Below are 14,612 nucleotides of genomic sequence, written 5' to 3'. Positions count from 1 at the left end.
ACTAACACAAGTGCGAAAAGTGTTTTTTCCACACTAATACAAGTGCAAAAGTGGTTTCCTGCACCAACACAAGTGCGAAAAGTGGTTTTTCAACACTAACACAAGTGCGAAAAGTGGTTTTTCAACACTAACACAAGTGCGAAAAGTGGTTTTTCAACACGAACACAAGTGCGAAAAGTGGTTTTTCAACACTATCACAAGTGCAAAAGTGGTTTCCTGCACCAACACAAGTGCGAAAAGTGGTTTTTCAACACTAACACAGGTGCGAAAAGTGGTTTTTCAACACTATCACAAGTGCAAAAAGTGTTTTTTCCACACTAATACAAGTGCAAAAGTGGTTTCCAGCACCAACACAAGTGCAAAAAGTGGTTTTTCAACACTAACACAAGTGCGAAAAGTGGTTTTCCACACTAATACAAGTGCAAAAGTGGTTTCCTGCACCAACACAAGTGCGAAAAGTGGTTTTTCAACACTAACACAAGTGCGAAAAGTGGTTTTTCAACACTATCACAGGTGCAAAAAGTGTTTTTTCCACACTAATACAAGTGCAAAAGTGGTTTCCTGCACCAACACAAGTGCGAAAAGTGGTTTTTCAACACTAACACAAGTGCGAAAAGTGGTTTTTCAACACTAACACAAGTGCAAAAAGTGTTTTTTCCACACTAATACAAGTGCAAAAGTGGTTTCCTGCACCAACACAAGTGCGAAAAGTGGTTTTTCAACACTATCACAAGTGCAAAAAGTGTTTTTTCCACACTAATACAAGTACAAAAGTGGTTTCCTGCACCAACACAAGTGCGAAAAGTGGTTTTTCAACACTAACACAAGTGCGAAAAGTGGTTTTTCAACACTAACACAAGTGCGAAAAGTGGTTTTTCAACACTATCACAAGTGCAAAAAGTGTTTTCTCTACACTAATACAAGTGCAAAAGTGGTTTCCTGCACCAACACAAGTGCGAAAAGTGGTTTTTCAACACTAATACTAGTGCGAAAAGTGGTTTTTCAACACCAACACAAGTGCGAAAAGTGGTTTTTCCACACTAATACAAGTGCAAAAGTGGTTTCCTGCTCCAACACAAGTGCGAAAAGTGGTTTTTCAACACTAACACAAGTGCAAAAAGTGGTTTTTCTACACTATCACAAGTGAGAAAAGTGTTTTTTCCACACTAATACAAGTGCAAAAGTGGTTTCCTGCACCAACACATGTGCGAAAAGTGGTTTTTCAACACTAACACAAGTGCGAAAAGTGGTTTTTCAACACTAACACAAGTGCGAAAAGTGGTTTTTCAACACTAACACAAGTGCGAAAAGTGGTTTTTCAACACTATCACAAGTGCAAAAAGTGTTTTTTCCAAACTAATACAAGTGCAAAAGTGGTTTCCTGCACCAACACAAGTGCGAAAAGTGGTTTTTCAACACTAACACAAGTGCGAAAAGTGGTTTTCCACACTAATACAAGTGCAAAAGTGGTTTCCTGCACCAACACAAGTGCGAAAAGTGGTTTTTCAACACTAACACAAGTGCGAAAAGTGTTTTTTCCACACTAATACAAGTGCAAAAGTGGTTTCCTGCACCAACACAAGTGCGAAAAGTGGTTTTTCAACACTAACACAAGTGCGAAAAGTGGTTTTTCAACACTATCACAAGTGCAAAAAGTGTTTTTTCCAAACTAATACAAGTGCAAAAGTGGTTTCCTGCACCAACACAAGTGCGAAAAGTGGTTTTTCAACACTAACACAAGTGCGAAAAGTGGTTTTCCACACTAATACAAGTGCAAAAGTGGTTTCCTGCACCAACACAAGTGCGAAAAGTGGTTTTTCAACACTAACACAAGTGCGAAAAGTGTTTTTTCCACACTAATACAAGTGCAAAAGTGGTTTCCTGCACCAACACAAGTGCGAAAAGTGGTTTTTCAACACTAACACAAGTGCGAAAAGTGGTTTTTCAACACTAACACAAGTGCGAAAAGTGGTTTTTCAACACTAACACAAGTGCGAAAAGTGGTTTTTCAACACTAACACAAGTGCGAAAAGTGGTTTTTCAACACTAACACAAGTGCGAAAAGTGGTTTTTCCACACTAATACAAGTGCAAAAGTGGTTTCCTGCACCAACACAAGTGCGAAAAGTGGTTTTTCAACACTAACACAAGTGCGAAAAGTGGTTTTTCAACACTAACACAAGTGCGAAAAGTGTTTTTTCCACACTAATACAAGTGCAAAAGTGGTTTCCTGCACCAACACAAGTGCGAAAAGTGGTTTTTCAACACTAACACAAGTGCGAAAAGTGGTTTTTCAACACTAACACAAGTGCGAAAAGTGGTTTTTCAACACGAACACAAGTGCGAAAAGTGGTTTTTCAACACTATCACAAGTGCAAAAGTGGTTTCCTGCACCAACACAAGTGCGAAAAGTGGTTTTTCAACACTAACACAGGTGCGAAAAGTGGTTTTTCAACACTATCACAAGTGCAAAAAGTGTTTTTTCCACACTAATACAAGTGCAAAAGTGGTTTCCTGCACCAACACAAGTGCGAAAAGTGGTTTTTCAACACTAACACAAGTGCGAAAAGTGGTTTTCCACACTAATACAAGTGCAAAAGTGGTTTCCTGCACCAACACAAGTGCGAAAAGTGGTTTTCAACACTAACACAAGAGTAGATGATAAATGTTGCTTCTGGGACACCTCCGTTTAACATGGGAAATCCCTATCTAATGTCATTTACCCCCCTGTCTTTTTCAAAAACCATAAACACCTCTATGTCTCCCTCTAGGCCTCTATGAACCTATAATCCTTCTCACCTTATGAACCTATGATCCTTCTCGCCTTATGAACCTATGATTTTCTTCCTTTATGAACCTATAATCCTTCTAGCCTTATGAACCTATGATCATTCTCACTTCCATGTAAATTTCCCTCTCACCATCACTTTTCTTCATTTCCCCTTAACACCTCTATTCCTGACCCCCTTGGTCTTATGGGCCTTTTTCTCTTACTATCAATGATCATTGTTGTTCATTGATCATTGATTATGTTCGGGTCCTGTGCCACACACTTTTTGTTAAGCTCCGCGCCACTTTTTTTTGCTAAGCCCCGCCCACTTTTTGTTAAGCTCCGCCCACTTTTTGTTAAGATCCGCCCACTTTTTGTTAAGCCCCGCCCACTTTTGGTAGGCCCCGCCCACGTTTTACTAAAGCCCACCCACTTTATAAACTCTCCAGCATTACATTATTTTTAGTTAAGACATTACATCATTTTCTGTTGAAACATTACATCATTTTCTGTTGAAACATTACATCATTTTCTGTTGAAACATTACATCATTTTCTGTTGAAACATTACATCATTTTCTGTTGAAACATTACATCATTTTCTGTTGAAACATTACATCATTTTCTGTTGAGACATTACATCATTTCCAGTTAAGACATGCCCAGACTTGCCCAGACTTGCCCACACTTGCCCAAGGGAATTTCCACAGGAAATGACACACCCAGTCTTTCTTATAAAAGGCACTAACCACACAGGCCTTTTCAAACACACTTCCTGCTTCACTTGAGAATGAACTACTATGCTGAAAAGGAGTTGGATAACTTTGACATTCCTTGGAGTCCTACTACCTGTGTGGAGCTCAACCTTCAGATTGATGAACTGGACTCGAACCTCTTATCAATGGAGGTAAGTTTATTTATTTATTATTATTATTTTTTTTTTTGTATTTATTTATTATTATTTTTTGTATATTTTTTTTTTGTATTTTTTTTTTTTGTATTTTTTTTTTGTATATTTTTTTTTTGTATTTTTTTTTTTTTTTGTATTTTTTTTTTTTTTTTTTTTTTTTTTAAGATAAGACTCGTGTAAGAGTCAGCAAAGTTTCTTTTAATATTCATAGAGCTTGATTTATATAAATAATAATATTGTCTTAAATTAATACGTTGTTATTTTCTCTCACAGGAAATTGTATCTGAGATACAAAATGAAAATACTACTTTTGCCACAACCTGGGGTGAAATGATGATTGATTTGTTTGAAGACCTTTTGAACAACCAAGACCCACAGAATGAGTTCTACCTTGATGACCCAGCCAAAGAGTTATACCTTGGAGACTCACTAAATTTGGGAAAAACAAATTATGAGGTCTGCCGAGATGGTTCTAACTGTGGAGCCTACCTTGGAGACTCACTAAATTTGGGAAAAACAAATTATGAGGTCTGCCTAGATGGTTCTAACTGTGGAGCCTACCTTGGAGACTCACTAAATTTCATAAAATTAGGAAAAGAGTTTTACCTTGGAGACTTTGAAAACTGGTTTCGTTTTGGAGACTCTAGCTGTGTGGAGCTAAACCTTCACCTTGATAAACTCGATTCAAATTTCTCATCAATGAAGGTAATATTTTATTTTAATATACATATAATAATTGTGTATTACATGTAAAAAATAATTAATTAATACGTTGTTATTTTCTCTCACAGGAAATTGTATCTGAGATTCAAAATGAAAATACAACTTTTGCCACAACCTGGGGTGAAATGATCGATTTGTTTAAAGACCTTTTGAGCAACCATGACCAAGAGAACGAGTTTTGCCTTGATAATCCAACGAAAGAGTTTTACCTTGGAGGCTCTTTGGATTCTAAAGCAATGAACAATGTTCTTTCTTTAATGACGTTTGATTTAAGGTAAGTTCAGTTGATTAATAATCAATTAAAGTATATGTTATTTCATTCAATATTAGATAAGTAATATATTTCTTTTTTTACATGTATTTCAGCAATATCAAGAAAGTTCAGAGAAGAAGATGCTGGAAAATACTTTCTTCCCATTTCTACTTTTTCCAACTTGAAAGCCTTGAAAGACAGAATTGGAGGAAGAGGAAAAATATATATTTTGAAATACGTATTAAAAAACATTTTTAAAAATATTGAAATACGTATTTAAAAAAAGAAAAGGAAAAAAAGATTATGCTAGGGTTAGGGTTGGGATTTTGAATGTGAGGGTTAGGGATGGGGTTGGGTTAATGGGTTAGGGATGGGTTGGGTTAGGGTTGGGATTTTGAATGTGAGGGTTAGGGATGGGTTGGGTAAGGGATGGGGATGGGTTAGGGATTGGGTTGGGTTAGGGTTCTAGATGTGAGGTGAATTTTTGAATGAATGTCAAACCTCACAGACTCATTTATCTTATATTATCATTGAATTGTTTTTAAAAAGTTGAGAAAAGATAAATAGAATTGGAAGGTCATACAAAGAGATGGAGTTAAGAACTTTTTTTTAATGGTTGATGTAATGGATTCAGTTGTTTTGACTAACAAATATGGTGTTTTAATGTGGGGGTTGGGTTAGGGTTTGCACATTATTATGACCCACTCACACACACAAAAGTTAAGCCCCAACTAAAAAGTTGTGGGATTCTGTGTTTGGGGTTCACAGATTTAAAAACGTATCCCCATGATACACACAAAAGTTAAGCCCCAACTAAAAAGTTGTGGGATTCTGTGTTTGGGGTTCACAGATTTAAAAACGTATCCCCATTATACACACAAAAGTTAAGCCCAAACTAAAAAGTTGTGGGATTCTGTGTTTGGGGTTCACAGATTTAAAAACGTATCCCCATTATACACACAAAAGTTAAGCCCCAACTAAAAAGTTGTGGGATTCTGTGTTTGGGGTTCACAGATTTAAAAACGTATCCCCATTATACACACAAAAGTTAAGCCTCAACTAAAAAGTTGTGGGATTCTGTGTTTGGGGTTCACAGATTTAAAAACGTATCCCCATTATACACACAAAAGTTAAGCCCAAACTAAAAAGTTGTGGGATTCTGTGTTTGGGGTTCACAGATTTAAAAACGTATCCCCATTATACACACAAAAGTTAAGCCCCAACTAAAAAGTTGTGGGATTCTGTGTTTGGGGTTCACAGATTTAAAAACGTATCCCCATTATACACACAAATGTTAAGCCTCAACTAAAAAGTTGTGGGATTCTGTGTTTGGGGTTCACAGATTTAAAAACGTATCCCCATTATACACACAAAAGTTAGCCCCAACTAAAAAGTTGTGGGATTCTGTGTTTGGGGTTCACAGATTTAAAAACGTATCCCCATTACATTTTTTTATTTATTTATTATTTTCAAGGGTTATCAGCTTTGTTTTTTGTAATTCCTGTGAATAAAATGACCCTAAGATTTCTTCTCCATTTAAATCATATAATTTGTAGGTCCAAGGGACTGTATCCATTACATCAACGATTTTAAATAATTCATTAGTCCATTTTTTTGTATAACCTTTCTCAAAATGGCTTTTCCATCTGTATATTCTTACAATATCACCAACTTTGAACTTCGGTTTTCTCAAATTAATCTCCTTTTCATATTCTAATTTTGTAAATGATTCTGATGGTTTTGATTTTGTTGATGAATGAACTGTATTATTGTAATTATCTACAATACCCTGAATTAAATACACCCATTTTTGAGAACCGAGTTGTGTGAATTTTTTATATAGCCTCTCTTTCAAAGTACGATTAAAACGCTCAATAACAACTGCTTTTCCTTCATTAAAGGTGCTGTATAATTTAATACCCTCCCCCTTAAGAAATTTCATGAATATTTTGTTATAGAACTCTGTTCCCTCATCGGTCCACAGTTTCTTTGGTTTTCTTTTATCCCTATCAAATATTAGCTTAAAGGATAACATTAAAGTATCACCCTTTTTATTTTTTAAAGGAACAACCCAGGCAAATCTACTCCTCAAATCAATAACGGTTAAAGCATACCTGTATCCCCTGTCATTATTCAATTCAATTAAATCAGCGGACCATATGTAGTCAGTGTCTTTGGAATAAACCTTCCTTCTTTTAAACTTGGTGATTATAGGTTTGTGTAATTCTTCAGCCAAAAGCTCCTCAGTCTTGATGACATCATTAGAGCCTAATAGTTTTTTGAGGGTGAATAACCAAGACCAAGTTTCAATTTAGCATTTATCAAATTTCTCACAATAAACCTATCAACTTTCTCTCTCAACGTTGGATTTTGTATCAAAGACAAATTATACAACATTTCTCTGTCGGCTTTATGTTTTTCAGTCAACGTAGTGGTTTTCCCATAAGCAATATCATGCTTCATACACACTTCATCAACCCTATTTGTAGGTTTAGACCAAGGTTTAGGATTGTCAGCCTCATCTAATCTTTTATCCAAGTTTGTTCCTGGGCCACAGAAAGAATACCCTGGAAGGTGTAATTCCCCTGGAATTCCAGTTGTTGTAAATTTGCTACCTGACAAAAACTTTTGTATGTCTCCTCCACTTTTAGGAGAGATGAATTGACACTTTTTAGAGCCACACACTTGACATATTCCTTTTTGATAAACTCTATTATTTTTAGCTTTAACATAAGAGATATTTTTAGATTTAGTTTTCTTTTTACATTTGAGACAATAACTCATATTTATTTATGAGAAAAAGTCCTACATAGTGCCAAAACCTTTTTGGTTTTCAACATATACATTTCTATCTTGATTTTTAAAACATAAAGAATCCTTAGAAATGGCTTCACTCTCTCCTCCATTTATTTACAAATAAAATTAACTAAAGTCAATAACACCAACATCATCAACTATATGTTGTATATCTGCGCTCTGAATTCATTATAGCAAATTTAAAAACCAATATGTTCGTAAGAGTCATTAATTCTTTATTTTCCTCTTCAGTGCGTTGAGATTTATTTATTTGCCGTAATACCTTCAATCTTTCATTAATCTCAGGAATGGTCATATTTTTATATTTTTCCACCCTCTCTCTTTCCTCCCTCTCCTCCTTCTCCTTCTCCTCCTTCTCCTTTTTCTCCCTTTCATCCTTCTCCTTTTTCTCCCTCTCCTCCTTCTCCTTTTTCTCCCTTTCCTCCTTCTCCTCCTTCTCTTTCCTCCTTCTCTTCTTCAACTCCTTCCTCCTTCTCTTCTTCAACTCCTTCCTCATCCCTTGCTACCCTTGAGCTTGAGCCCCAAAGAATATTATACATATACTCATCTGGATTTTGAGATATTCTTGTATCTATAATTATTTTTCTCATAATAGGATACCAATAAGATTTGTTGACGATTTCTAAACGAGTTTTATATTTCATAACTTTGAGAAGTTCATTTTTATTTAATACTTTAAACAAGTCTCTATTTGTGGGTTTAACAATATCAGTATAAGGCCAGTTTTTTATGACAAAATTCCCATGTATATGCTCCAAATCATAAGGTATGTAATACCGAGCACCCTTTTCTTGTAGGTATCCTTGAATACAAAAATTATAATTCTCTTGTAGTCTTCTTCCTGCCATTTATGTATCAGAAATATATGTGAGATTAATATTATGACAGGTAATACCACCCCATCTTCCCACGACCAAATCGGTTTGTATTCCTCGGCTTTCTATCCTTATCTCATTACCTTCCTTCTTTGTCATGCGAACCATCGCTATACTATCATATATTTTTCTTTTCTTAAAATCACGTATTTGTTGTTTACTAATTGTACTTCCACATAAATCCTTATCTTCACCAAGTGGATAATATTCTTCTTTACGAGACTGATTTAAATCATGTAGGTCTTCTATGTTTATTGAAAAAGACCAATTATACCCTAAATCAGGCATATCATACCCCCATTTATTAATTCGCATATTAACTAAATGTCCTTCTTTATAAAATTCAATTGTAAGCAGGTAGTTAAATTCAATGAGGAAAGGTGTATGGTCAGTATAACCGGGTGTTGTGGTTGTAAATTTTACTTGTTTAACAAAACGTGCTGTTTTCTTTAAAAATATATATTGTGATAAATCACTTAATCTAATTAAGTCATTCGCATCTGTAGGGTTTGGATAATTGATTAATTTATAAGTATTCTTCATATTAATATTTTTACTTACACTATATTTTTGTCGTTCAGCCTGTGCCTTTGTATAATAATTTGATAAATCAATATCCTGAGAGGATTTTCCAAAAATAGAACCATCTTTTCCAACATAAGTCATTTATATTAGATTAAAAATGATATCATAAAAATTTTCATTATTGTTGAGTTGAAATAATACATATAAACATAATTGACCACAACATTTAGAATTAATTTCTTGAACTTGAAATGTTTGATAAACACCATTCTGTAAGAATTGTATTACTTCAACAGGTGGTGGCATACCATAACTATCAAAATAATATTTATCCTGACTATTATGAATACAAACCCAATGAGAACCATTCTGTGTGTCTAAATTCATAATAATATTCATTGTATTCTTGGACAACTTTTTTAATTCATCTCTCATACAAATAACCACATTATCAATTTTTAGTTTTTTACAATATTTAGTAAGTTCTATATTTGACGTTGTATTCTTTCCAAATTGTTTAAACCATTTATCCATTTATTTATGAGAAAGATATAACCCATTACCCCTTTTAGTTAGTTTAACACCCGCTTGAGCGATAGAGGAAAGCATATCTCCAACTAACAATCTAGCTTTATCAGGTAGACTTTCAAGTTTTTGAGCAAAATCTACAATTACACCACTTCCACTAATTTGTTTCTCCAACTCCTTGTTATGTCTTTCCAATTCTTTTTGAGCTTTTAGTTGTGCCTTCCTTTCGTTAGCAGTTTTTATCGCTGCTGAAATACCACCAGTCAATGCTCCCGCCGCACTTAAACCAGCAAATAAAGGAATTAGAAATGGGAGAAATCCTCCTCTTGACTCGTCTATTGAATATTTCTTTAACATAGGTTTTGTCATTTTAATTTTAAGTGATCCAGCATCATTTAGTGTTTTCACCTGCTCTCTTGTGAGTAAAACATCAATTCTTACTGCTCCTTTTCTTTGAATTGTATTAACGTTAATAATACAAGGCTTTTGATTTTGAATACAAGATGTTAATTTATTAAGATTGATTTGATTAACATATACCCCTACCATTTATTTATGAGAAAAAACCTATGTGATATTAATCATAACACCATTATCTGTATTAATCTGTAATTCTGTTTCCTCCAAAAGCAAACAATAAGCATCAACTTCTTCATTCTCTCCTCTTTCAATGTATAGAGAAGTATCCACTCTATTAGACTTTATAGTTTCCTTTTGAGAACTCAGGTCAATTGCATAGATTGTATAAAGTTTTTGAAACGCAACCATATCCAAAATAGGTTCATTATTACCGTTGCTTTCACACACCATTTGGTAAGACTTGTAGGCTTCCGCATAATCATTTTTTTCCCAATCAATTTCCAATCTATCTCGCGGATAAAATGTTCCATCAAGAGAAACCCGAAGTTGTTTCACCTTAGCATTATCACTCAGCGCATTATTCTTATCAGTACCCTCCTCTCCATCTGGTTTCTTAAAAATGAGCCATAGGTATCGTGGCTTTCCTTCAAGAACACCCAAATTCCAAGTGTAGGTAGTGTGTTCCAGTTTAACGTGTTGACATCTTCTTTTAAGGTATGATACATTTAGCGGTTTCTTTGAGTTAAGTCTTCTATTTAACATCTCTTCCGTTTTAAGATTAGGAGTATATTCACTAATATACCAACACAAATCATTAATAACAAATTTATTATTGTCGCCAAAAGCATTTTCAGCCCCAAAAAGCAACCTATTTACATTATCATTCCTTTGTAGTTGAAATCTAATTTTAAGACCATACAAAACTTTATCATAATCACAAAATCCAAATATACCTTTCAGAGGTACTGCTACCGTAAAACTATTCTCTGCTTTTGTATCATCATTATACATTGACTTCCTTTGACTATAACCAGGGTCAGCATTTGTTCCCGTTGACATATCAGGAATAAAACCTTCAACAGCTCCCTTACCCATTCTATCACTAAACGAATATAGTGTAAATTTCATCATTTCAGATGTAGCAGAGACATAATCAACCGCTTCAACCTCTTGTGTTCCAATATACAGGCGGACACTGTCAAACATTTTCCAGAAGAAATCATTTACGAGTGTAGCATTAGTATTATTCGCAGCCTTGGTGAATTTAAATTTACACAGCAAGAAACTATCAGCTATATTCAAGTAAGTTTGTTGATTATTTATTTCAAAACTTTTTGTTCCGTTTGAATTCCAGTCTGTTCCTGTTATAGCATTTACCTTAAAATAGTCTTCCTTTTTAGTAGAGTTTGAAATGATAATCGTATCATCCAAATCATAGATACTATCAATCGCTTCCATACTTGTATTTATATAGCATTAAAATCGTTGAAACCCTGACCCAAGTATTTTAATGATTTTTTGTCGTTCTTGTGAAGATAGTTGAGTTTTACCTTTTTTAATTTCTTTGATTGCTTGTAATTTATGAGACTCCTTTTGAGCATCTTTTATACTCTTTATAGCACCCGCAACTGAGCCCACGGCTGAAGCAGTTGAACCAATTAGGTCTTTATGTTTAAGGATGGTTGAACCAATACCCATTAGAGTATCAATTATCCCATCTCCTTTATTTCTAAATTGATGTCCCACACCCCGTTGTCTCTTTGGTTTATAGTATCCTCTCCCAAGAAACATACCTTCACCCTTATAGTATGGTGAAAGGAACATCCCATCCCCTGTAATTATTTTATATTTTCCCAACTCGTGTTTTCTCACAATAACCATTATTTATTTATTGAAAAACTTCACGTAGGTGAATTCTGATGGATATAATTTCATCATTAAAGGATATCATACGATTATCTTGGTCGGTTATCCTAAAATTTACTCTATATATGGTTTTTCCTGACACAGGTAAATAGACAAGATTTTTTGGTTCCATATTAAATTTATAACCAATCGGGGTTGAGTATGCGCTGAATGAAAATATTGTATTTGTTCTTATTCCATCGTTATAAGCACCATCAATCAAATCACAATGAATTAATACTGAATTTATACCGGAGGATATTTGAATGACATTATCACTGTAAGACGTCCCGTTAGCTTCAATCTTTTTAGAAGAGAACCCCAATAGCTCTCTGAACGAATTTTCAATCGTGAAATCAACTTTATAATTATTTTTAAGTTTAATAGTTGATTTTGAAGTGTGTTTTTGAATATCTATTACAATATTTTTTGGTTCATCACCTTTTTCTTTCATAAGGCGAGAGACTTCTGAAGATATTTGAGAAATCTCGTAAGCACCGGGTGAAACAGTTATAGTTTTATATCCACTTCCTGGATTATAACTAAACTTGTTGTTTTTCTCTGTGATATTAAACAAGGTATTATAAGTCTCCATTGACAACAAAGAAGCCTCATATTCTTTTTTGGGGTCAAGTTGTAGTGGGTAAGGGAATGAAGCTGTGTAATCACTCGTTGTGAAATTAAAACTAAGAATTGTGCTTCTCATCTTATTTAATATCTAATAAAATATCTTTGTATTGACATTTATTAATTATTTTCATATTCATCAACTGATCTAAAATGGCGGATGCTTCATTAAAACAATTGTTGTTTCCAGCCTTCTTACTACCTAACAACAATAATAACTTATTAACTAATTGTGATGGGTCATTTGGAAGAAAACTAACACCCGAACCAAGCTTACTTAAAGCATCAATAATATGTTTCTCCTTCTCATTCTTCTTACTTTTACCAGCAACAGAAACTCCATAATCAAGTGCGTTTAGCAACTCAATATACTCTCTATCTTCCTCTCTTTCCATTTCAAGCGGTTCATCAAAATAAGGTGAATTAGAATGTCCATCTTTTGTTAGAAGAAACATTAATCTTGGGGTTAATTCAACATTTGGTTGGTCAGAACTTAAGAACACCAATTTATCATTAAATATCAATAACTTTTCTTTCACAAGATGGAACTGTGCTGGTTCTTCTGTTGGAATGAGACCTGCTCTGGTTTTTGAACCCTTCAAATATTCATTGTTTTGAAGAGCTTCTACAATATAATTGGAAAGTTTATTTACCTTCTCAAGATGCCGAAATAATCCTTCATCATCATATTCTAATTCTCCAAGTTCTTGCTCTGTCATTTGACTAAAATCTTTGAGCATTTGAAATTTTTTTGGAGTAAATTCTACCGTGGGAACTGTAGGTGAAATCGTTTGTTGAGTTTTTAAAAGTGGTTTAAAAAATTTCTCTTGTTTTCTTTCAAAGGCTTCTTCACCAGTTAGTTTCTGTCTCCTTTTCTTCTTTATGTCTTCCTGTTGCTTTACAACTTTTGAAACCAACTCTTGATGTTCTTTAAACTTTCTTACTCTTTCTTCGGTATTCATTTTCTATATTTATTTATTGAAAAATATCATTTAGTATCTCATCTTGTTTCACAACAATATATTTATATTTTCCGATCGTGTGTTTCATATTATTTTCAAATTCCTTCTTACTACGTAATGTAGAACAATTATCTCTCCAAAAATTATTTGTATCTATTGAATTTAACTTAAATAAAATAAAAGTATTAGCATTGTTTCTTATTGAGCGCCGAGGGAGTTGAAAATATGACTGACTAAGATAAATACAATTACAAGAAGAATGTCTCCCTCTTGTATAGTAGCTATCCATTACTGTTTGGTTTCTCTCATTAACACAATCATCAAAGATAACGAGGTTCTTTTTTGATTTATCTAAATCTTGAGGTGAAGGTATATCATCCGTATTATCACTGAGAATACAAGTTATGGGTTTTAGTTTTGATTTTGATTTCTGTGTATCACAAAATAATTGTATTATATCATCAATATTATAATCATTTAGTTTGTTTTGAAGTTTAAATAAACCGATAATGTCTTCCTTTTTAAGACCCGCATTAAAACCCTGTGAGAGTAGTTGATACTCAGGTTGAAAACTTGACTTTGTAAAAATTATTAAATTATCATAATCTAAAAAATTAGGACTAAGGAGCATCTTTAAAAGTAAACAGGTTTTTCCACATCCGCTTGAACCAACTATTAGACATCTCAATGAATTTGGAAGATTTTTATGGTTATTAAATTTTATCTTATTTTCCCAAACGGGTAAAAAATCATTCATTTATATATTTGGAAAACAAGTCATCCAACTTTTTTTGAGTTTTTTGAGAAACTCTATATTTTATCCTGAGTTCAGGTTTAATTTCAAAATAATCCATTATTTTGTTTATATAGTATCTTGTATTAACATTTCCATTAAAATTATTTTGAATAATAAATATCATTAAACCCTTATACATTTCCTCAATACAAATAGTCTCTTCCCTTGTAAGAAATGGTGTATTATCACCATAATACTTAACATTCATCTCTCTTATTAATCTTGTAAAGTAATTCATTTTTGGTTCTAATTTAAAAGAGTTATATATTTTTCTATATTTTTTATTATCATTAATTAGAAGATAATCACAGAAAATACATTGTTTATATGCTTCTGATTCTGTATTAAGCCCCACTCTACCACAAGCCGGACAATTCTCTAATTTATCATATGGAGAGTCTGGAAATTCTAAATATCCTTCAGAATTTATCATATTTATAAAGTAAAATTATACTTAAAACAAAGTGCCTTTTTTAGAGGCTTTTTTAAAGATGAAACTGTGCTTATAGTAAAACACCTTTGAGCTTTTCAACTCGTTTTATGTATATAACTTTACTTAAAGT

At 33.4% G+C, this 14,612-nt stretch overlaps 1 protein-coding gene across 1 annotated transcript; it reads left to right on the top strand.

Moving 5' to 3' along the window:
• Positions 1–3,552: 3,552 nt before the first annotated feature.
• On the top strand, positions 3,553–4,985 carry LOC137420940 (uncharacterized). Its single transcript, XM_078769020.1, has 3 exons — positions 3,553–3,675; positions 4,470–4,675; positions 4,768–4,985. The coding sequence occupies exons 1-3, from the start codon at positions 3,559–3,561 to the stop codon at positions 4,910–4,912; spliced, it is 468 nt and encodes a 155-aa protein (XP_078625146.1). The 5' UTR covers positions 3,553–3,558; the 3' UTR covers positions 4,913–4,985.
• The last annotated feature ends 9,627 nt before the right edge of the window (positions 4,986–14,612 follow it).

This window comes from Myxine glutinosa, unplaced genomic scaffold, assembly GCF_964187855.1.
Source record: "Myxine glutinosa unplaced genomic scaffold, kmMyxGlut1.1 SCAFFOLD_935, whole genome shotgun sequence".
Classification (NCBI taxonomy): domain Eukaryota; kingdom Metazoa; phylum Chordata; class Myxini; order Myxiniformes; family Myxinidae; genus Myxine; species Myxine glutinosa.
The sequence above is the reverse complement of the archived record's forward strand: the minus strand, read 5'-3'. Positions and strand labels throughout refer to the sequence as shown.